General features: G+C 36.8%; 1 protein-coding gene across 1 annotated transcript in view; it reads left to right on the top strand.

Annotated features, from left to right (window-relative positions):
* The window catches only part of DOCK7 (dedicator of cytokinesis 7), a 281,812-nt gene that overhangs the window by 194,084 nt on the left and 65,400 nt on the right, over positions 1–22,328 (top strand). Inside the window, exons 30-35 of the mRNA XM_007959115.2 lie at positions 3,587–3,756; positions 4,618–4,772; positions 13,009–13,191; positions 13,301–13,436; positions 15,244–15,340; positions 20,712–20,808. Of these exons, the coding sequence (XP_007957306.2) occupies positions 3,587–3,756; positions 4,618–4,772; positions 13,009–13,191; positions 13,301–13,436; positions 15,244–15,340; positions 20,712–20,808 (838 nt within the window). The remainder of the gene's footprint in view (positions 1–3,586; positions 3,757–4,617; positions 4,773–13,008; positions 13,192–13,300; positions 13,437–15,243; positions 15,341–20,711; positions 20,809–22,328) is intronic.

Genomic DNA, 22,328 nt, shown 5'->3' with positions numbered 1-22,328 from the left:
TTTTGTTTCATGACATTCACTGCAATTCCCCACAGTGTAGCATCTTTCTTCCCACTTCCTCCCCATAGTTACCTCTTCCCTGTGTCCTTCTTTCCTATACATTACTGGCCCTGTACATATACTGTCTTTCTTTTCTACCTGATATAAATATTCACTCTCTATTCTGTCTGTTTGGCTGGAAGCCATGGGAATGAGTTCAATTCCAGACATGAAGGGCAACTAGGGGACATAGTTTCAAGGGTCCATTAGGCACATCAGACCAGTAAACCTGGTCTTTGTTATGATTTTGAGTTATGTTCCACATTGTTCTCCCACTCTATCCAGGATCTCCTACATTGATTTTCTGAGTGGTTGACAGTGGTAGCTGGGCACTATCTAGTTCTGGTCTCATGTTCATATAGGCTGAGATTCACTTGGTTCACTAGTCCCCTGGACTCATTGTTTCCATGTGTCTTTGTTTTTTTTTTTTTTTTTCATTCTTTGCTCTTGATGAGGAGAGACTCATTGTTGCATCTAGATGGCAGCTTGCAAGTTTTTAAGACAGTTGCTACTCACCGAAGTAGAATGTAGAAGAATATTTTTGCATAGTATGTTATGCCAATTGAGCTTGATGTTCCCTGCGACCATGGTCCCGAGCCCATAGGTCCAACAGCTTGCTCCCAAAGGGTTGTATACTTTTAGAATAGTTTTGGAAATTGATTTAATAAGAAAAGGGTGTATTGTGAAGAATGGAATTTACAGAAATATATTGATGTATGGTTGGCTAGCATTCCTATGGAGTACATTATTATTATTATTATTTTAATTGTGGTAAAATTATATATAACAAAAATTTGCCAATTCAGTAATTTTAACATGTATAATTCAGTGACATGGATTACATTTTTCATTTTGTGCAATCATTATCAATATACTTTTCCAAATTAGTCTACCACAATTAAGAGAAATTCAGTGCCCCCTAAGCAATAACTTTCCCTTTCCCCCTTTCTACCACTCCTTATTAGTAACCACTAATAAGTTTTGGTTTCTGTGTATTTGACTGTTTCATGTAAGTGAGATCATACTATATTTCCTCTTATGACTGATTTATTCACTTATCATGGTATTTTCAAGTTTCATCCATATTGGGGCATGTATCAAGACTTCATTTCTGTTTATGGCTGAGTATTATTTCATTGTATGTATTTATCACATTTTGCTGACGCAGTCATCTGTTGCTGGACATTTAGGTTCTTTCTACCTTTTGGATATGTGATAGTACTGTAATGAATGAACATTGGTATATAGGGGTATGTCTATCTTAGTAAGTGTTTTCAGAAATCTATCTGACCATAACTTGCTTGGGTAATAATTACTTTTCTCTAAATTTTCTTATATAGAATCATTATGAGTTCATAATACAGTTTAACTTCATGTAAGAACTCCACTAAAACAAAGAAAGAGATATCATAGTACAAGTTTTATAAAAGTGTTCTGCTATATTTGTTGAATGAGCAAAAGAGATTAAGTTCTTAAGATGTCTGGGACATGGTCAATGCTCAATAAATTGTGAAAGACCAAATCTTTAGCAAATAAAAAAATGTATCTTTTCGTAATGATGACTTGCCAAATTAGGAGTTTATTTTAAAGAATTAGTTTTCATACTCCAAAGCTGTAGGATTTTGAGAGGTGCTTTCATATGGGATACAAAGGTGCACAGATTGGAGCATGAGGAGGGCAAAATAAGTGGATAAGCTCTTGACCTCCCATCACTTTCATATTTTGCCATACTGAATAAGGTGTCATTTGGAAAATAAAAGAATCCATTGTTTTAAAAACAACAACAGTCTGAAAACAATGTCTCTAAAACATACTAACTTTCTTTAACAATTGATATTTCTCAGTCATTTATATCTATAGTTCCAGTATTTTTACTTGTATTATCAGGATGTTTTTGGTTGAATGTTTTGCTCTCATGACTGTAAGACTGCTACTGGAAATCAAGATTAAATGCTTACTGTTCATGTCTAACAAGAAAAAGGGAAGATAAAACCCTCTTCCCAAGCATGCAATATAAATCTTTCCTTTGGACAGATACAGCTCATCTGCCTCTCCTGCACTACAGCAGTAACCAGAACAATGCCAGGTTGCTGGATGGATTTAAATATGGTTCAGTGACTGGTATCAATCCGTGGGTTGTTAGTTACAGAATACAGCAAGATCAGGAACTTGCGCCTGAATGTAAATCAGCTATGTCTCTAAGCACAGTGACATATCACTTTTTTTTTCCTAGGAAGAAATATTGAGGAAGTAAATGGAAACCCTGGGTATAGAGTGTACATTTGAAGTTTATTCCTGAAGAAGTAGAATAATAACTTATTGTTGAGAGAAATAATATATAAGCTAGAACAAAGTGTAGGTTCACGTAAAGATGTATTTTCAAGATGTTGTTGTTGTTATGTGCCGTCGAGTCGGACCTGACTCATAGCGACCCCTCCTTGGCTTTCCGAAGCAGTTTCACTACGGAAGTAGATTGCCCAACCTTCCTTCCATGGAGTGGCTGGGGGGTTTGATCCGCCAGCCTTCTGGTTAGCAGTCAAGTGCCTTAGGCACTATGCTACCAGAGCTCCTATTTTTCAAGATAGGAAAGGTTTATTGAAGAAAGGAGGGAAGATATTAGGGAGGCAGACACTGAGGATTTTTAAGAAAGATGAAGTTCACTGAACACTTGGAGAAGTTATCTTCTGAGAGGAGGTGCAACTTTTTTGAGACAAAATAGGCAAGATGGTGGGGTAGATATAAAAATGCAGATGTGTTAGATCTGACCAGAACAAATTCAGAATGGCCTTTCTCATCCAGTGAAAGTTGGAGGTAAAGTAGGTAAAGTCTTCTACTAAAATTGATTGTGAGAATAAAAGTCTGAAAAGGTTGCTGGGTATAACATTAAGAGCCAGTTTAAATTGGAATAGATGAATTTTTAATTAGAATGCTTTGCAGTCAGATTGCCTTTACTCTGAGAGGCAACACAACAATAACAACAATGAAAAGTGTGAAGGTAGGAGTGACCCTTGCTAATGTATTAACCCAGTTGAAACTGAGGGCATATGGTAGTTCTGAAAAGTTACAAGGACCCAAGTGAGATATATGAACAAAGAAGTTCAGAGTCAAGGGCGGCCTTAGCCTGTGGACTACATAATCCATTAGGGAAAGGAGTGTTCTTTGAGAATAAAGAAATACAAATGCATTTTTGGTATATGTGAAAAGATCTGATTTAATTAAATAAAATTTATTACTGTTTAAGTTTTGCTGTTTTTTGCTATAAAATATAAGTGGTCATAAGTTCTGAATATTCAAATACACAAATAAGGAGCTAATGTAAAACTATTCAGATTATTCAAGTGAATTTGTATAGCATTTACTTTTTTTAATTTCTTGTTTTTATACAGAGAGATGTTCATTAATTTTAAAATGAGATGTTTTATACAAATATATGCAAATATGTCAAAAAGTTAAGTTGCACAAAATCGATTCAGTTTCATGACACTGTTTGTTTTTAAGATAGTAACTAATCTTTCTGACCTCACTACATCTTCTTCTTTTAAAATAGTCTATTTGGATTGCATAAGAAAGTCATCAATATGGTACACAATTTACTATCCAGTCATGACTCAGACCCACGGTATTCTGACCCTCAGATAAAGGCCCGAGTGGCCATGTTGTATCTACCTCTTATTGGTATTATCATGGAAACTGTACCTCAGCTGTATGATTTTACAGGTATTTACCATATTCAAGAAAGATTTTCAAATGAAAGCCCAATATTATGTTATGTTGCTTTATGAAAACTAGTACTTATGTTTTATGGCTTTTGCTTTGCATATTTAAATTTTCCTTAAATTCTTTCATTGAAGTAAAATACTATAGGTTGCATTTAAACTACTATTTAACCTGATAAATTACTTTTATTTATCACTTTTATTTATTTTATTACTTTTATTTATTTTAAACTTTTAGTTTAATAAAAACAAAAACAAACATTTACTGAGTACCTAATAATGTTTAGAACTCTTGATAAGTGCTGGTAATACAAAGATAACCAACTCTTTGATTCTGAGGAATTGATAATTGAGTAGTTTTCCCAGTATTTGGATCATGAAATGGGTTTCCTTACCTGGAGACAGAAATGTTTATATCATTATATTATTTTTTACCATCAAGACAGAGTTCTGTATAAAATTAGAAATTAACACTATGTTGTTGTTATGTACCATCGAGTCGGACCCGACTCACAGCGACCCCTCCTTGGGTTTCCGAGGCAGTATCACTATGGAAGTAGATTGCCCCATCTGCCTTCCGAGGAATGGCTGGTGGGTTTGAACCTCCAGCCTTCTGGTTAGCAGTCAAGTGCCTTAAGCACTACGCTACCAGAGCTCCCATTAACACTATAGGAATGAGTTAATGTTTAACATACTAAAAATATTGTTTAAAAGAAGTCAATTTAATGATTAATAATACATATTAACAGATTTTTTTTTTTCAAGAATAATAGAGAATAGGAAGGGGAATTGCATGCTCAATAATTGTTAGTTGAGCTAACCTGAAATTTTGTATTAATTCTTCTAAATTATTTTTCTCCAGAGACTCATAATCAACGAGGAAGGCCAATTTGTATAGCCACTGACGATTATGAAAGTGAGAGCGGAAGCATGATAAGCCAGACAGTTGCCATGGCGATTGCAGGAACATCAGTCCCTCAGTTAACAAGGCCTGGCAGTTTCCTCCTCACATCAACGGTAAAAACAATACTTTTACAGGAATTTTCTGTGAAAATACAAATATTTACAAGGATGTGCCCTTAAATAACTAAGATTACTGTTGTTGTTGTCGTTATGTGCTGTTGAGTCGGACCCGACTCACAGTGACCCCTCCTTGGGTTTCCGAGGTGGTATCACTACAGAAGTAGATTGCCCAACCTTCCTTCCAAGGAGTGGCTGGTGGGTGTGAACCGCCAGCCTTCTGGTTAGCAGTCAAGTGCCTTAGGAACTATACTACCAGAGCTTACTGTTAGCTGATGCAAAATACTGAGGGTTTTTTTTTGTTTGTTTTTTTTTTGAAACATCTAAGGTTCCAATAATAATACCTGTAGTACAGAATGATCAGTTGTCTAAATTCATGAGGTATAAAAGTCGGGATCAGCACAAAGCTGGTTCCTGCGAGGTGGAAGGCAAATATATCCCTGTTTTCTCACTTCTCCATTATGTCTGACACCAGCAATCCTCCCACGCCACTCTCTACTGCTCTGCTGGGTTTGATATTTCATTGCAACAGACACATAGAACTCAAAAACCATATTCACATTTATGTGCTTTGTTAGACAAATGACAGGATTGTTAGGATAAGGGTTAACGTGGAAATAATAGAAACAACTTGGAATCAGAATCAGGAATCACAGGTAAGGTCTGGAAAGGTCCCCAGGTGAAGAGCATAATCCTCCCTTTTTTAGTACAGGACAGTTTCTGACCTGGACAGCTCTCTCAGCTGCTCTCCACTATTGGCTTCTCTGCTATTGGCCTCCCTGCAACTAACTGGCTTAGCTCATAGCCAGTGTAGCAGCTAACTGAGGTCTTTTAGCTGCTTCTCTCCTAGCACAGCTCTTTGCTGTCAGGCCTCTCTCTATATTGGATGCTCTACTGTCAGGCAGTCTACTGTTGGCCTCTCTGCTGTTGGCCTGTCCACTGCTAACTGCCCTGGCCCAAAGCACTGTAGTAGCTTGCTCAGCTCTCTTAACTGCTGTCTGTCATCAGGCCTCTCTATCATCAGCTCATTGCTATGTCAGCTTTTGCTATCAACTTCTCCACTGCTAACTGGCTCAGCTACCAACCAGTGAACAGCTAATTTAGTTGCCGTCTGTCATCAGGCCCTTCTCTTGTCAAGCCTCTCTGTCATTGGCCTCTCCACTGCTAACTGTCCCAGCTTGTAGCCAGTGTAGCTGTTTTAGGATCACTCTGCTCCCACATGGCTCTGCTTCTCTGCCGGCCCAGTTCTTAGCCAGCAGCTCTTTCTCATTCGGGAGGCTTCTCTGAAACCTGTATTTCAGCTTTTCTATGTGGTGATTCTCATTAGTTACAAAGTGGGGTCTTCCTTACCAGACCAGAGTTCATCCTATCCTCAGTTACCCTGAGATATTAATTAACCGAGGTCTCGTTAATTATAAGACAAAAGTATCAAACCATCAAGCTGTTCACATCTTACCCAGGAAATGTCAAATCAACCTGAGGAATTCTTTGTACAAAATTACCAAACCTGGGAGCTTCAAACCCTCCCTGCCAAGTTGCTTCTCCAAAGAACTAGGGCAAAGGGAAAAAAAATCTCACAAGCAGTTTTTCCAAAAAACTAAGGAAAAAGGCCATTTAAAGGAACTCCTTGCACTGATAGTAACTGTCCTGTGCGAAGTTATTTCTTTGCCTTAATAGTGTCATAGCAGAGTTTGGTTGTTTAGCAATTGACTTTTTTTTTTTTTTTTTTCCACAATCTGAATATTTATACTTTTCATGTTTCAAAAAAATATCAATTTTATTCTGTTCCTGTATTTTTCCTCCCTTAAAGAGGAAAGAGTGTGAAGGCAGGGAAGAAGTAAAATGTCTAAAGCAAAATAAGATCAAAAAGTTTTAAATGACTTTCTTTTGGAAAAAGGCAGTAATAGTTATAGAAGCTCTCTACTTTACAACTTAAAATAGTTTTAAGATGTTTTAAGTCTAAAATTAAGTAGTTTTTAATATATTTACAGATTTCATAGCATCACCACAATCTAATTTTCATCACTGCTTAAGGAACCCTTATGCCCATTTGTAGTCACTCTCCATTTTCTTTCACCCTTAGATCTAGTCAGCAACTAATCTGTTTTCTGTCTGTCATGGATTTGATGAAATTATATGGTTTGTGATCTTTTGTGTCTGGTTTCTTTCACTTACCATAATGTTTTTGAGGTTCACCCATGTTGTAACATGAATCAGTACTTCATTCCTTACTCCTTTTTATTTCATTGTATGGATGTACCACTTTTTTTTTTTTTTAAATTGATTCCTCAGTTGATAGACATATGGGTCTCTTCTACTTTTTGGCTGTTATGAATAATGCTGCTATAAGCAGTTGTACACAAATCTTTGTGGACGTATGTTTTCATTTCTCCTAGGTCTACGTGTCTAACAATGGATCTGCTGCATTGTATGGTAGCTCTGTGTTTATATTTTGAGAAACTGCCAAAACTCTTTTACAAAGTGGCTGTACATTCCTACCAGCGGTGAATAAGCATTTCTGTTTCTCCACAATATCCCCAACTTGTTATCTCTTTCTTTTTGATTGCAGCCATTGTAGTAGTTGTAAAAGGAGCTAAGGTGGCATGGTGCCTAAGACATTTGACTGCTAACCAGAAGGTTGGTAGTTCAAATCCACCAGCCACTCCGTGGAAGGAAGATGGGGCAATCTACTTACACCTTGGAAAGGAAATCAGGGTCGCTGTTAGTCGGAATCAACTCAATGACATTGTCTTTGAGTGGTTGTAAAGAAATCCCTGGATGGTGCAAACAGTTAAGCACTCGAAGTATCTCATCTAGAAGTATCTCAGAAGACAAGCCTGGTGATCTGTTTCTGAAAAGTCAGTCTTGGAAACCCTGTAGAGCATTTGTACATTGCATACATGGTTTTGTTATTAGTATGAATTGACTTGATGGCAACAATAACAGCAATGGGTGCAAAGTGATACGTTTTTGTGATTGTGATTTTTATGTACATTTCCTTTATTACTAATGATGTTGAGCATATTTTTATGTGATCTTTGCTATATTCAAGTCTTTCGCATTAATTAATTGGCTTGCTTGTCTTATTTATAAAATTATAAGTTCTTTTTTATTCTGGATCAAATTCTTTATGAGATGTGATTTGCAAATATTTTCTTAAATTCTGTGGGTTGTCTTTTCACTTAAAAAAAAATTGTGGTAAAAATATTTGTTTAACATCAAACTAAACTCACTGCCATCGAGTTGATTGGACTCATAGTGACCCCTCCTTGGGTTTCCAACACGGTATCTCTATGGAAGTAGATTGCCCAGTCTTCCTTCCAAGGAGTGGCTGGTAGATTTGAATTGCCAGCCTTGGCTGCTAACCCAAATGTCAGCAGTTTGAACCTACCAGCCACCACTCCCAGGAGAAAGATGAGGCAGTCTGCTTCTGTATAGATTTACAGCCTTGGAAGCCCTTGGAAGACAGTTATACTCTGTCCTAAAGGGTTTCTGTGAATCTGAATCAATTCAATGGCAGTGGGTTTGGTTTTTTGGTCTGTATTCCTAAACATTATAATTTAGTTTTACCTTATGATCTTAATTTTCATTCATGATTTGATATCTAACCATACTTCACTGATTTTCATTGCTGTATGAATTATATTGTCTATCTAAAGTCTTATTCACCCATTCTATTGATAGACAAATGAGTTGATTTTTGATCTTTGGTTATTACAAATAATCCTATAGAATTTTTTTACATGATGGGTATAAACAATTTTATTTGTGGAATTTCCTATGTCACACACTATATGTATCATCTATACCAGATATAGCCCAATATTTTTCCAAAGGTTTGTCTCAGTTTATACTTCCATCTGCAGTATGAGACTTCCCATTCCTTCATATGTTCATCAGCATTTGTAATTGTTAGATTTTTTTAAAATTTTTGTTACTCTGGTAATTTATAGTTCTTTCTTCTTTTAGCTTTTATTCTTTTGATGGTTTATGAGGATGAGTACTTTTTTTTTTTTTTGGTACTGTGTTGGCCATTTAGATTGTCTCTTTTGAAGTGTCTTGAGTTTTTTGCCCATTTTCCATTGGGTTTCATTTTCTTTTTAAAAAATGATTTGTAAGTGTTCTTCATATATTCTGGATCAATTCCATTTTCAGTTATAAGTGGTCCAAATATCTCCCTTCTTTGTGGTTTGCTTTTTAACACAACTAATGCTAAATTTGGTGATCAAAATGTCTTATTTTAAAGTAGTTAAATATAATAATATTTTCCTTTATAGTTAGTAGTTTCTGTATCTTACTTAAGAATAATTTTTCCATTCTAAGATTTTAAATCTATCCTAAAATCTGCCTGTAAGTGTGTGTGTGTATGTGTGTGCGTAGCATATATTGAGGTCTCAGATTAAATTGTGCATTACAATTGTGGAAGCAGCATCCTCTGACCTCCTCTAACTTCATGAGCTGGAGAGAGAAGGAGCAACAGCAACAGTCCAAAGTTGATTCCCATGAGGTGGAAGTCACACATGCCACCACCCTCCAACCTTTTTGCCATCTCTGACACCAACCATCCTTCCTGTGGTACTCTCTGCTACTCCTCTGGGCTTGATAATTTGTTGCAATGGCCACACAGAACTCACAGACAATACTCATGCTTATGGGATTTATTAGGGAAGTAGCAGGTTACAATTCACATTCAAGAACATTCATGATACAATTCTTTGATCAGGACAGCCTCCCGGCCTGGCCTCTAAACTGCTCACCCCACTCAGGCAAGTGTTATAAAGCTCTTTTGGCTCTGTCTCATGCCAAGTCCATCAGAACCAAAATATGACCTTGAGTATATTCCACCTGAATTTAGAGACCATCTGAAGAATAGATTTGATGCAGTAAACACCAGTGACTGAAGACCAGACGAGTTGTGGGATAATATCAAGAACGTTATACATGAAGAAAGAAAAAGGTCATTAAAAAGATGGGAAAGGAAGAATAGACCAAAATGAATGTCAGAAGACACAATGAAACTTGCTGTTGAACAGAGAGTGGCTAAAGTTAAAGGAAGAAATGATGACATAAAGGAGCAGAACAGAAGATTTCAGAGGGTAGCTCAAGAAGATAAAGTATTATAATGAATCATGCAAAGACCTGGACTTAGAAACCCGAAAGATACGAACATGCTTGGCATTTCTCAAGCTGAAAGAACTGAAGAAAAAACTCAAGCCTCGAATTGCAATATTGAAGGATTCTATGGGCAAAATATTGAACAATACAGGAAGCAGCAAAAGAAGGTGGAAGGAATACACAGAGTCACTGTACCAAAATGAATTGGTTGACATTCAGCCATTTCAGGAGGTAGCATATGAAGAACCAGTGTTATTGAAGGAAGAAGGCCAAGCTGCACTGAAGGAATTGGCAAAAAAAAACAAAGCTCCAGGAATTTATGGAATACCCATTGAGATAGTTCAACAAATGTATGCAGCACTCGAGGCCATTACTAGTTTATGGCAGGAAATTTGGACGACAGCTACCTGGCAAACCGACTGAAGAGATCGATATTTGTGCCCATTTTAATGAGAGGTAATCCAACAGAATGTGGAAATTGTCAAACAATATCATTAATATCACAAGCGAGTTAAAGTTTGCTGAAGAAAATCCAAAAACGGTTGCAGGAGTATATTGACAGGGCACTTGCAGGAATGCAAGCTGGATTCAGAAGAGGATGTGGAGTAAGAGATATATTGCTGATGTCAGATTGATCTTGAAAGCAAAGAGCCAGAAAGATGTTTATCTGTATAGTATTAACTATGCAAGGCACTTGATTGTGTGGATCATAACAAATTATGGATAACATTGTGAAGAAGGGGAATTCCAGAATTAATTGTGCTCATGAGGAACCTTTACATAAACCAAGAGGCAGTTGTTCAAACAGAGCCTAGGAACACTGCATAGTTGAATCAGGAAGGGCTCACGTCAGGGTTGTATCCATTTACCATATTTATCCAATCTGTATGCTGAGCAAATAATCCAAGAAGCTGGACTATATGAAGAAGAACATGACATCAGGATTGGAGGAAGACTCATTAACAACCTGTGATATGCAGATGGCACAGCCATGCTTGCTGAGAGTGCCGATGACTTGAAGCACTTACTCATGAAGACTGAAGACTACAGTCTTCAGTGTGAATGACACATCAACATAAATAAAAAATCCTCACAACTGGACCAATAAGCACCTTCACAATAAATGGAGAAAAGATTGAAACTGTCAAAGATTTCATTTTACTTGGATCCATAATCAACACCCATGGAAGCAGCAGACAGCTGGGCATATCTGCTGCAAAAGACCTCATTAAATTGTTAAAGAACAAAGATGTTACTTTGAAGACTAAGATGCACCTAAACCAAGTTATGTTATTTTTCAGTTGCTTCATGTGTATGTGAATAAGGAAGTGAATAAGGAATATGTAACATGATCCAAGTCATGTTATTTTCAGTTGCTTCATATGTAAGTGTATAAGGAAGACAAGAAGAACTGATGCCTTTGAATTTTAATATTGGCAAAGAATACTGAAAATGTAAGGACTGCCAGACGAATGAATAAATTTGTGTGGAAGAAGTGCAGCTGAAATTCTCCTTAGAGAATGGCTAGACTTCATCTCATGTGATTTGGTCATGTTGTCAGAAGAGACCAGTCCCTGGAGAAGGATATCATGCTCAGCACAAGAGTAAGCATTATTTAAGTATTAACTACTATCATTATTGTCATCCAGGATAGAGGGAAGAGTGAGGGGACTTCAGTAGTTAACCATGTTCAGCTTTCCTCCATTTTTCCAATCAACATCCCCTCCATTATTTTCTTCCTATTATTTTGTCTATTTGTTGATGTTGTTAGCTGCTGTCAAGTTGACCTGTGACTCATGGCAACCCCATGTGTTATAAAATAGGACTGTTCCATATTTAATCTTTATGGAAGCACATCGCCAGGTGTTTCTTCTGCAGAGCCACTGGATGTGTTCAAACTGCCAACCTCTTGGTTATCAGCCAGTCATAAACTGCTTGTGCTACCCAGGCTGCTCTAGTTAGTATATTTATTAACCAAATATTAAATGTAGTAGAATGGTAAAGAGCATAGGTTTTGGACTATAGTAAGCTTGGACTAAAATCTTTTAATGATTTTAGGCAAATAATATAATACTCTCTAGCCTTCAGTTTTCTTGTCTAGAAACTAGAAATAATAATAGTTAATAATGTCTCATAAAATTGTTGTGAGAGTTAAATAATATATAGTGGTTAACATAGTGTCTGTCTAGCACATTAGAAAATTTTTTCTCATCATAATCATAGTTGTCATTATTATCATCTTGTAAAATTTAAATGGTACAACTTGATTCATAATATTTTTGGAGAATTAAATGAAATAATATATGTAATGTGCTTAGCATGATAACTGTAAATGTCCAATGAACAGTAATAAATATGCTTATTATTAGTTTTTCATTTATATTTCCCATATTATAAATACAGAATAAATATTGACAATAGCATTTCAACTTTGTTTCTTAAAGGCCACTTTTACTTACATTTGACCTAGGATTTTTCCCTGGTCCTTGATATGAAACAGTAGTTCTCTAACCCCATTAAACATTATTATGTTGTTACTTTCTGTTCTTACCCCACTTTGATTTGATTTATGTGGGTCAGTTGCTTTCTCTACTTTGTTTTCACTAGACTTGATATCTTAAAATAGTAGAACCTTTTAGTGTTTGCCTTTGTGTATTCTATTTAACATGTATTTATTGTCTGCTATCAGTCCTGCAAAGGAGCTCTGGTGGCACTATGGTTAAAGCATTGGGTTGGTAGCCAAAAGGTCAGCCGTTTGAACCCACAAGCCAGTCTATGGGAGATATATGTAGCCGTTTGCTTCTATAAAGATTTACAGCCTTGAAAACCGGGGATGGGAGGTAGTTCTACTCTGTCTAATAGAGTCACCATAAGTCAGAATCAACTAGATGGCCATAGTTTTTGCTATTAGCCCTGCCATAGATTAAAACAATCCTCTGTTGCCAAGGTTCAATAAATTTCATTGTCTAGATCAAAGGCCTTTTTAAAAAATTTCATAGTTTTAAGCAGTTTTTTTTTTCTTGTTTTAGAAGAAAACAATTAACAACCAAAAAAAAAAAAAAAAATCAAAAACTGGTCATTGGTCAATGTTTCTCATTCTACTGCTATTTATTTTTAGAGTGGCAGACAGCATACTACCTTTTCAGCAGAATCAAGTCGAAGCCTTTTGATCTGTCTCCTTTGGGTTCTCAAGAATGCAGATGAGACGGTTCTACAGAAATGGTTTACAGATCTCTCAGTCCTTCAGCTAAACCGGCTATTAGATTTGCTTTATCTCTGTGTATCTTGCTTTGAGTACAAAGTAAGTGATCATTATGCCATTTAAAGAAGAATCAGAAATGAAACATAATTTGGAAAAGGAAGAAGAAAATTCCCTCAATGCCTCTTCTTTTCTAATGTTTTAATTTTAGGGAAAGAAAGTGTTTGAAAGAATGAATAGTTTGACCTTTAAGAAATCGAAAGACATGAGAGCAAAGCTTGAAGAAGCTATTCTTGGGAGCATAGGAGCTAGGCAAGAAATGGTGCGCCGAAGCCGAGGACAGCTTGGTATGTACACAATATCTTCCCTGTCTAGTGAGAATCTTTCATATTTCCTTGAACTGTGACATTGTGATTATCATTGTCACAAGCCTTTAATGATAAAATTTACACTTTTAAAAAAAGTGTTTTAAATGTAACTTTGGAATATCCAAAGTAGGAATTCAAGGTAGAATTCTACTTTAAATATGATGAACATTTTTCCTGCTTTGCTCTGAATAGTCTCATTTTATGCCTGTTGCCCTTGTGTAAATTTTAGTAGCATCTCTTTTTACTCTTTGTTGTTGTTGTTGTTGTTATGTGCCATCGAGTCAGACCCGACTCATAGCGACCCCTCCTTGGGTTTCCAAGGCAGTATCACTACTGAAGTAGATTGCCCCATCTTCCTTCCGAGGAGTGGCTGGTGGGTTTGAACCTCCAGCCTTCTGGTTAGCAGTCAAGTGCCTTAACCACTACACTACCAGAGCTCCCTAGTGTATTCTAATTTGCATTTTGAGATTCAAGGCAAAGACCATCAAACTCAAATACCAAAAGAGTATAATAGCATTTTATGTCCTGGTCCCGATCTCAAGCCTGCTACCTGTATACCTTTGGCCAAATCGCTTATTCTCCCCACCTTCCTTTTCCTCATCTGTTTGTGATTTTTATGAGAATTTAAAAGCTAGCATAGCTAACTGATACCATCTTTTTCATGGTAACTGTGTATGTGGATGGCACATAATAACAACAACAACAACAACAACTGTATGTGGAAGCTGTTCAAACCCACCAGCCACTCCTCGGAAGGAAGGTTGGGCAATCTATGTCCGTAGTGATACCGCCTTGGAAACCCAAGGAGGGGTCACTGTGAGTTGGGTCTGACTTGATGGCACATAACAACAACAAACCAAAAAAAAACAAACTCACTGCCCTTGAGTCAGATCTGACTCATAGCGACCCCTCCTTGGGTTTCCGAGGCAGTATCACAACGGAAATAGATTGCCCAACCTTCCTTCTGAGGAGTGACTGGTAGGTTTAAACCGCCAGCCTTCTAGTTAGCAGTCAGATGCCTTAGGCACTATGCCACCAGAGCTCCTGTAAATTCTGAAGTGACATACAAATAATATATTGTTGCTGAGGGTTTCTTAAAGTCAAGGGCATACTTAGTCATCTTTGTACATGAAACATTCTGACGCTATGTTTGTTGCCTTAAAATATGAGTGTATATATGCATGAATATTTTGTAATCATTTTTTTTTCCAATTGGCATTATTGTAGTGATGATTTATTTAAATATCTTTTATATGTATATGTAAATATTTGAGATTTAAAAATGAGTAAGACACAGACTTGCCTTTGAAAGAATGAGTGGAGTAACTTTTTTTCCTGTGTGTTATATACAATTTACAATTTCCCTTAGTGTTTTGGTTGTTTTTTAAAATTCATTTATTATACACAACAACCTTGTGTTAAAGTTAGAAAAGAACATTTATTTAGGTCATAACTTTTACTGAAATCTCCTGAATAATTATTCTGCTGTTAAATAAAGAAATTGAAACTAAAAAAAGTGAAAAACTTGCCCCAAATTCTGTAATAAGTGGCAGAGTCAGGATCTTTTGACTTCCAATTTATAATTACTTGTATTATATCACAGCTCTCCATGTTTCTTCACATCTGGCTCAGTACTATTGCTGTTGTATTGTATTGTACTTTAGAGTAAAATGACTGTATAAAAAAAGTGGCATTGTGTAGTATTTCGTATATATCTTCAAATATACATATATATGGTCCAACTGAAATAAAAACATTTGACTTGTTTTTGAAATGTACTTGACAGAGAGAAGCCCATCTGGAAGTGCCTTTGGAAGTCAAGAAAATCTGAGGTGGAGGAAAGATATGACTCACTGGCGTCAAAACACAGAGAAGCTTGACAAGTAATATAACTTTATATTTGATGTGATAGATAGGCTTGTTGGGTCAAATGCAACAAGAAAGTGATTAATTTTAGTGTTAATTTATGTATATGAGACATGAAAATCTTAGAAGACAAAGTGCTTATATTTAAATTTTAAATTTTAGATTAAAAAAGATGTTACGAAATAGTTTCTCATTGTAGCATAATAAAGCAAATTGGTGTATTTTAAAGCACATTTCCCCCAACAAATCCCCTTGGAAAATGTATTCAGCAACTGTTTTCTGAACACATTTTGGTATCACACTAAACGAAATATTTCAAGGAATACATAGTTAGAAAACTAATATTACTTTCTTGGAGGGAAAGGGGAGAACAATACAGATGCTTTGTTTCTAGCCCCAAGGCAAAGTAAGTACACTGACCCTACTGCCAAAACAACCAAAAATGATGGCCAAAATATAAACAATTTCTCTTAAATTCATCAATGACCTGGCAATAAAATAAGGAATGCTAGTAGGACCAAAATAAAGTGAAGGTAGGATTCCTGAGAAGTAAGTGGAACAGGCACTATTTTTTTACACTGAGGGATTTTGCTGAGCAGGGTGAAATTGCTCAAGGCATGGCAAAGCAGAAGGAATAAGAAACAAAGCCTAGTTCCTGCCAAATTGAGGATGCTAATTGGAAACTACTTTTTGCCCTTGCTTCAATCCGACACTCTAAAGAGCTACTATACTTTTAGTGTAAGAGGAAGTAGAAATAAAGCCTTCCCATTGCCTTGGTGACTGCAAGTAAAGTTTCATGGGCTGAAATTTGGCATTCACGAGAGGAGCTAAAATTTTTCTCTTCAGAGTCTGTAATCACAAGTTAGCCTGCAATAGCCTGGCTGGCCTGAGAAACTTTAATTTGACACAGAAGTGACCAGTTCATTCTGGTTTGTCTAGGACTTTCTTAGTTTCAGCACAGAGCATCTCACATGCCAGAGAACTCATCAATCTTGTCCTATCTGAGAATTGTCTTCAGCCCAAGCCTCAGAAGATAAACTTTAAGACATCTTTACTCATAAAACACAAGGAAACAAGGCCCTGTGAGAGACAGTGGAGAGGGAAGCGAGACACTGTACCATATAGATGAGAGTTTGGAATTAGCATATGCTGAATATAATATAAATATATTAAAATTCTTAAGCTTTGCATGAGTGCTTTCTTCCTTTCCTCTGTCTATCTGAATCTCACCACTTCAATTGTTTATTTTCTAGAAATCACAGAGCACCCAGGCACTACACTATTATTACATTGCTTTTGTTTTGCATCCACACACCATCTTCTCTGGGGTTGTCTTCCTAAGTTTTGAGGAATACTCTGGTGTTTTCCTTATTTTTTTTTTTAAACTAGTTATTTTTATATTTCTTTAAAAAATCTCACTAGAAATTTTAAGTATTAAAGTTTGAAGTCCTCTGTTTTCTTCTTTTCTAAATTACTTCTGATAACTCTATTGTGTTTTACCCTTAAATTTTATGTGTACATGTAAATTCATAAAGTATTCTCTGTTGTGGTGGTAATAAAGACCAGAGACTTACAGATCTAAGAGTTTTGAAAGGTATCATTTAATGTTTTAGTACTTTCACTTTGATTTTATGGTTTTTATATATTTATTGCTACAAAAACAAGTTTACCCACAAATATATATGTTGTTGTTGTTAGGTGCTGTCAAGTTGGCTCCGACTCATATCAATTCTGTGTACAGCAGAACGAAACACTGCCCAGTCCTGTGCCAGCCTCAGAATCCTTGCTATACCTGAGGCCATTGTTGCAGCCACTGTGTCAGTCCATCTCATAGAGGGCCTTCACCTTTTCAGTTGAACCTCCACTTTACATGATATCCTTTTCCAGGGAATAGTCCCTTCTGACCACATGACCAAAGTAGGTGAGACGAAGTCTGGCCATTCTCACATCCAAGGAGCCTTCAGGTAGCACTTCTTTCAGGACACATCAGTTTGTTCTTCTGGCAGTCCATGGTACTTTCAGTGTTCTTTGCCAACACCACAACTCAAAAGTGTCAACTCTTCTTCAGTCTTCCTTATTCATTGTCCAACTTTCACATGCATATGTTGTTGTGTTGTTGTTATGTGCTCTTGAGTTGGACCTGACTCACAGCGACCCTTCCTTGGGTTTCCGAGGCAGTCTCACTATGGAAGTAGATTGCCCAACCTTCCTTCCGAGGAGTGGCTGGTGGGTTTGAACCGCCTGTCTTCTGGTTAGCATATGAGGCGATTGAAAATACCATGGCTTGGGTTAGGTGCACCTTAGGTCTTCAAAGAGACATCTTTACTCTTCAGCACTTTAAAGACATCTTTTGCATTAGATTTGCCTAGTGTCATACGTTGTCTGTCAGTTTGTTGGACTGTAGTGGCTTGTGTATTGCTTTGAGGCTGGAGGCTGTACCACTGGTATTTTAAGTACCAGCAGGGTCACCCATGGTGGACAGGTTTCAGAGGAGCTTCCTGAGTAAGACAGACTCAGAAGAAGTAAGGAGCCATCCATTTCTCAAAAAATTGACCAGTGAAAACATTCTGAATAACATTGAAATGCTGTTTGAAAACTTTAGGAATAGCCCTGAAACTGTGTCCAATATAATGCCAGAAAATGAGCCCCTAAGGTTGGAAGGCACTCAAAATGGGACTAGGGAAAAGCTGCCTCCTCAGAGTAGAGTAGATCTTAAAGATACAGAAGGACTAAAGCTTTTGGGACCTCCATTTGCTGATGTGACAAGCCTCAAAATGGGAAGAAACAGCTGCAAACATCCATTAATAATCGGCACATGGAATGTGTGAAGTATGAATCTAGGAAATTGGAAGTTGTCAAAAATGAAATAGAATGCGTAAAGATCGATATCGTAGGTATTAGTGAGCTAAAATGGACTGGTTTTGGTGATTTTGAATCATACAGCCATATGAACCACTATGCTGGGAATGATGAAGAGGAATGGCATTCATCATCACAAAGAATATTTCAATATCTATCATGAAGTACAGTGCTGTCATTGATAGGATAATATCCATATGCGTACAAGGAAGACCGCTTAATATGACTATTATTCAAATTTATGCACCAACCACCAAAGCCAAACACAAGGAAATTGAAGATTTTTACCAACTTATGCAGTCTGAAATTGAGGAAACATGCAATCAGGATTATTACTGATGATTGGAATGCAAAAGTTGGAAGTGAAGAGGAATCACCAGTAGTTTTAAAATACGGCCTTGGTGATAGAAATGATGCTGGATGTTACATGATAGAATTTTGCAAAACCAACAACTTATTCATGGCAAATACTTTCTTTCAACAGCATAAACAGTGGCTGTATATATGGACTTCACCAGATGGAGTACACAGGAATCAGATTGACTACATCTGTGGAAAGAGGCGATGGATAAGCTCACTGTCTTCAGCCAGAACAAGGCCAGGAACTGACTGGAACAGACCATCAGTTGCTCATATACAAGTTCAAGATGAAGCTGAAAACAATTAAAACATGTCCACAAGAGTCAAAATATGACCTTGATTATATACTATATACTGAATTTAGAGACCATCTGAAGAATAGATTTGACACATTGAACACCACTGATTGAAAACCAGATGATGATATTGGGACGATATCAAAACATCATCCTTGAAGAAAGCAAAAGGTCATTAAAAAGACAGGAAAGGAAGAAAAGACCAAAATAGATGTCAGAAGAGACTCTGAAACTTGTTCTTGTACAGAGAGTAGCGAAAACACACACACACTGCCGTTGAGTCGGATCTAACTCCTAATGACCCTTCTTTGGGTTTCTGAGGGGGTATCACTATAGAAGTAGATTGCCCAACTCATATATAGTTATTCTTACATCTTTCATTGTAATTAAAGAATACTTTTATAAGTAGGGAGTGCGTCAAGGTTGTATCTTTTCACCATACTTATTCAACTTGTGTGCTGAGCAAATAATCCAAGAAAGCTGGATTATATGAAAAAGAACGTGCCATCAGGAATGGAGAAAGACTCATTAACAACCTGCGATATGCAGATGACACAACTTTGCTTGCTGAAAGTGAGGATGACTTGAAGCACTTACTGGTAAAGATTAAAGACTACAGTCTGCAGGCAGTATGGATTATACCTGAATATAAAGAAACAGAAATCCTCACAGCTGGTCCAATAAACAGTTTCACAATAAATGGAGAAAAGATTGAAGTTGTCAAAGATTTCATATTACTTGGTTCTACAACCAACATTAATGGAAGCAGCAGTCAAGACATCAGACGACGTATCACATTGGGCAAATCTGCTGCCAAAGACCTCTTTCAAGTGCTGAGGAGCAAAGATGTCTCCTTGAAGACTAAAGTGCACCTAACCCAAGCCGTGGTATTTACATTCCCATCTTATGAATGTGAGAGCTGGACAGTGAACAAGAAGACCGAAGAAGAGTTGATGCTTTTGAGTTGTGGTGTTGAAGAAGAATGCTAGGAGTACCATGGTCTGCTAAAAAGACTAACAAATCTGTCTTGGCCGAAGTGCAGTCAGACTGCTCCTTGGAAGTGCGAATGGCCAGACTTCATCTCACCTACTTTGGTCATGTTGCCAGAAAGAACCATTCCCTGGAGAAGGATACCATGCTTGGTAAAGTGGAGGAAGAAGGAGAGGAAGGCCCTCAACGAGGTAGATTGACACAGTGGCTGCAACGATGGGCTTAGGTAAAGCAAGGATCATGAGGCTAGCACAGGACTGGGTAGTGTTTTGTTCTGCTGTGCATAGGGTTGCTGTGAGTTGGAGATGACTGGACTGCACCTAACAACAACAACAAAATTTATAAATAGCAGTATTCAAATAAAGCATGTTATCACATCCAGTTGTTTTGTTTGTAATGAGTGATTCCAGTCAGACTCTTACTGAAAAGTTAAACTATTTCCTGAGAGTATAAAACATTTTTGGAATGAATACATCAAAAATCCTTGAAATGATAAAATGAATAGTAAGCATTTTGAATGTTTCTTTATCTGAAGCATCCCTAAATAAAAATTCACATCGCACCACCTAGTATCAATGCCATTCAAGATGAAACAAGATGTTTTTCTGTGTTTGCTGCATCTCTGCTTGAAAGCTTAACTTTTGTGGCATTGTGCTATTGCAATAGGGTAAGAAAATATGAATTGGTATGTGAAAAATTATGAATAAAATAAAACATTTTGTAATATTTAAAATGTTGCCTTTTCCTTATTATACTCTTTTGTGTAGGCAGATACTGAAAATGCCTTCAAGGTTTTTCATTTCTATGCATTTTTTAAAAAGTCTTTATTGTAGAGCTATTGCATATTTTTAAGATAAATGTAATTTCTTATATTTTGTATTAGGTCAAGAGCAGAGATTGAACATGAAGCACTGATTGATGGAAACCTGGCAACTGAAGCAAACCTAATCATTTTGGATACCTTAGAGATTGTTGTCCAGGTAAGTAACAAAGAAGATGAATTTAAAGTACAGATTTAGTAAATTGGGGAAGGTGTGGGGGAAAGGATTTATTCAGCCATGTAATTATATGTAAATATCAGTTCCTGTAGTTCAGTTCCAAGGGTTATTTGATTCTCTAACTGTAATTATATATTTAATCTGTTCCCACAACTTCAGCTATTTATTCTGTGAGTATGATTATAAAATCTATGTTGTTGTCCTACTCATAGTGACCACTCCTTGGGTTTCTGAGGCAGTTATCTCTACAGAATTAGGTTGCCCAACCTTCCTTCCAAGGAGTGGTTGGTGGATTTGAATCGCCAGCCTTCTGGTTAGCAGTCAAGTGCCTTAGGCACTATGATACCAGAGCTCCTATAAAATCTATATCTTCCCTTTAAGATCTAGTTATACATTTTTAAATGTCCACAGAGTACTTATAGTTGAATATTCCATATCATACTGTTCTCAACGTGCATGAGCAGCCATAACTACATATAGATGTAACTGGGTTTATTCATTGTCTTCTACATACCACAGCAGTGTTTTAGGCTCTTTTTATATAAGGAGCCCTGTTGCCTAGTGGCTAAAGCACTTGTTTGCTAACCAAAAGGTCAACAATTAGAAACCAACATGCTTTGCAGGAGAAAGGTGTGGTAGTCTGCTTCCGTAAGATTACAGCTTTAGAAACCCTATGAGGCAGTTGTACTGTGCCTTCTAGGGTAGGTATGAGTCAGAATTGACTTGATGACAGTGAGTTTGGTTTGGTTTTTGATTATATATAATTGTCTCATTTAGTGTTCCTAACAGTAGTCATCTAGGTAATACTATTCTGTCAGAAACAATAATGATAACTAATACCTATAAGTTTTCCCTGTCCTGTCAGACTCTGTCCTTAGCACTTTACAAATATTAATTTATTTGATCCTTACATGAAATTCATGCAATTGAAATCATTACTATCCCCATCTGGTAGATGAGAATACTAAGGCACAGAGATGTTAAATAATTGCTCTCAATCACACAGCAAGTATAGAAGCCAGAATGTAAATCAATTACTAAGATCTCCTAGTTGTATTAGTAAAGGTGTCTCATACCAGCCCCTTTCACACCTTTTCTACTACCATCACTGTTCCATTCTTATTTCAAAGCTATTATGATGGCCAACTTTGTAATATTCTTGTTTCTTTCTTCTCTAATCAATTCTGTACAGCCCTATGAGAAATTTTTTCTTAAAATATTTCATAATTCATTACTCTGATTAAAATTTTAAAAATACAAAAGAATATTTCTTGATTACCTAAGGAAAAAAATGGGTCACTCTTCAGACTTTTAAGGCTCTTTATATTTTAGTACTCTATTAATTGGATGATGAGACTTTGTCTCATTGCAAAAACGGCAAGGAGGCCACATGTTCTGACCTCCTCTAATCTCACAAGAGGAAGACAGGATTACCAGCAGTAACCCAAGGCCTATTACTGCAAGGCCAGACATGCTGCCTCCCTCCAGCCCTTTCACCAACC

Source organism: Orycteropus afer, unplaced genomic scaffold (assembly GCF_000298275.1).
Source record: "Orycteropus afer afer isolate SDZICR_OR568_19922 unplaced genomic scaffold, OryAfe1.0 scaffold00016, whole genome shotgun sequence".
NCBI classification, from domain to species: Eukaryota; Metazoa; Chordata; class Mammalia; order Tubulidentata; family Orycteropodidae; genus Orycteropus; species Orycteropus afer.
Note: the sequence above shows the minus strand (reverse complement) of the source record. Positions and strands in the feature narration are given on the sequence as shown.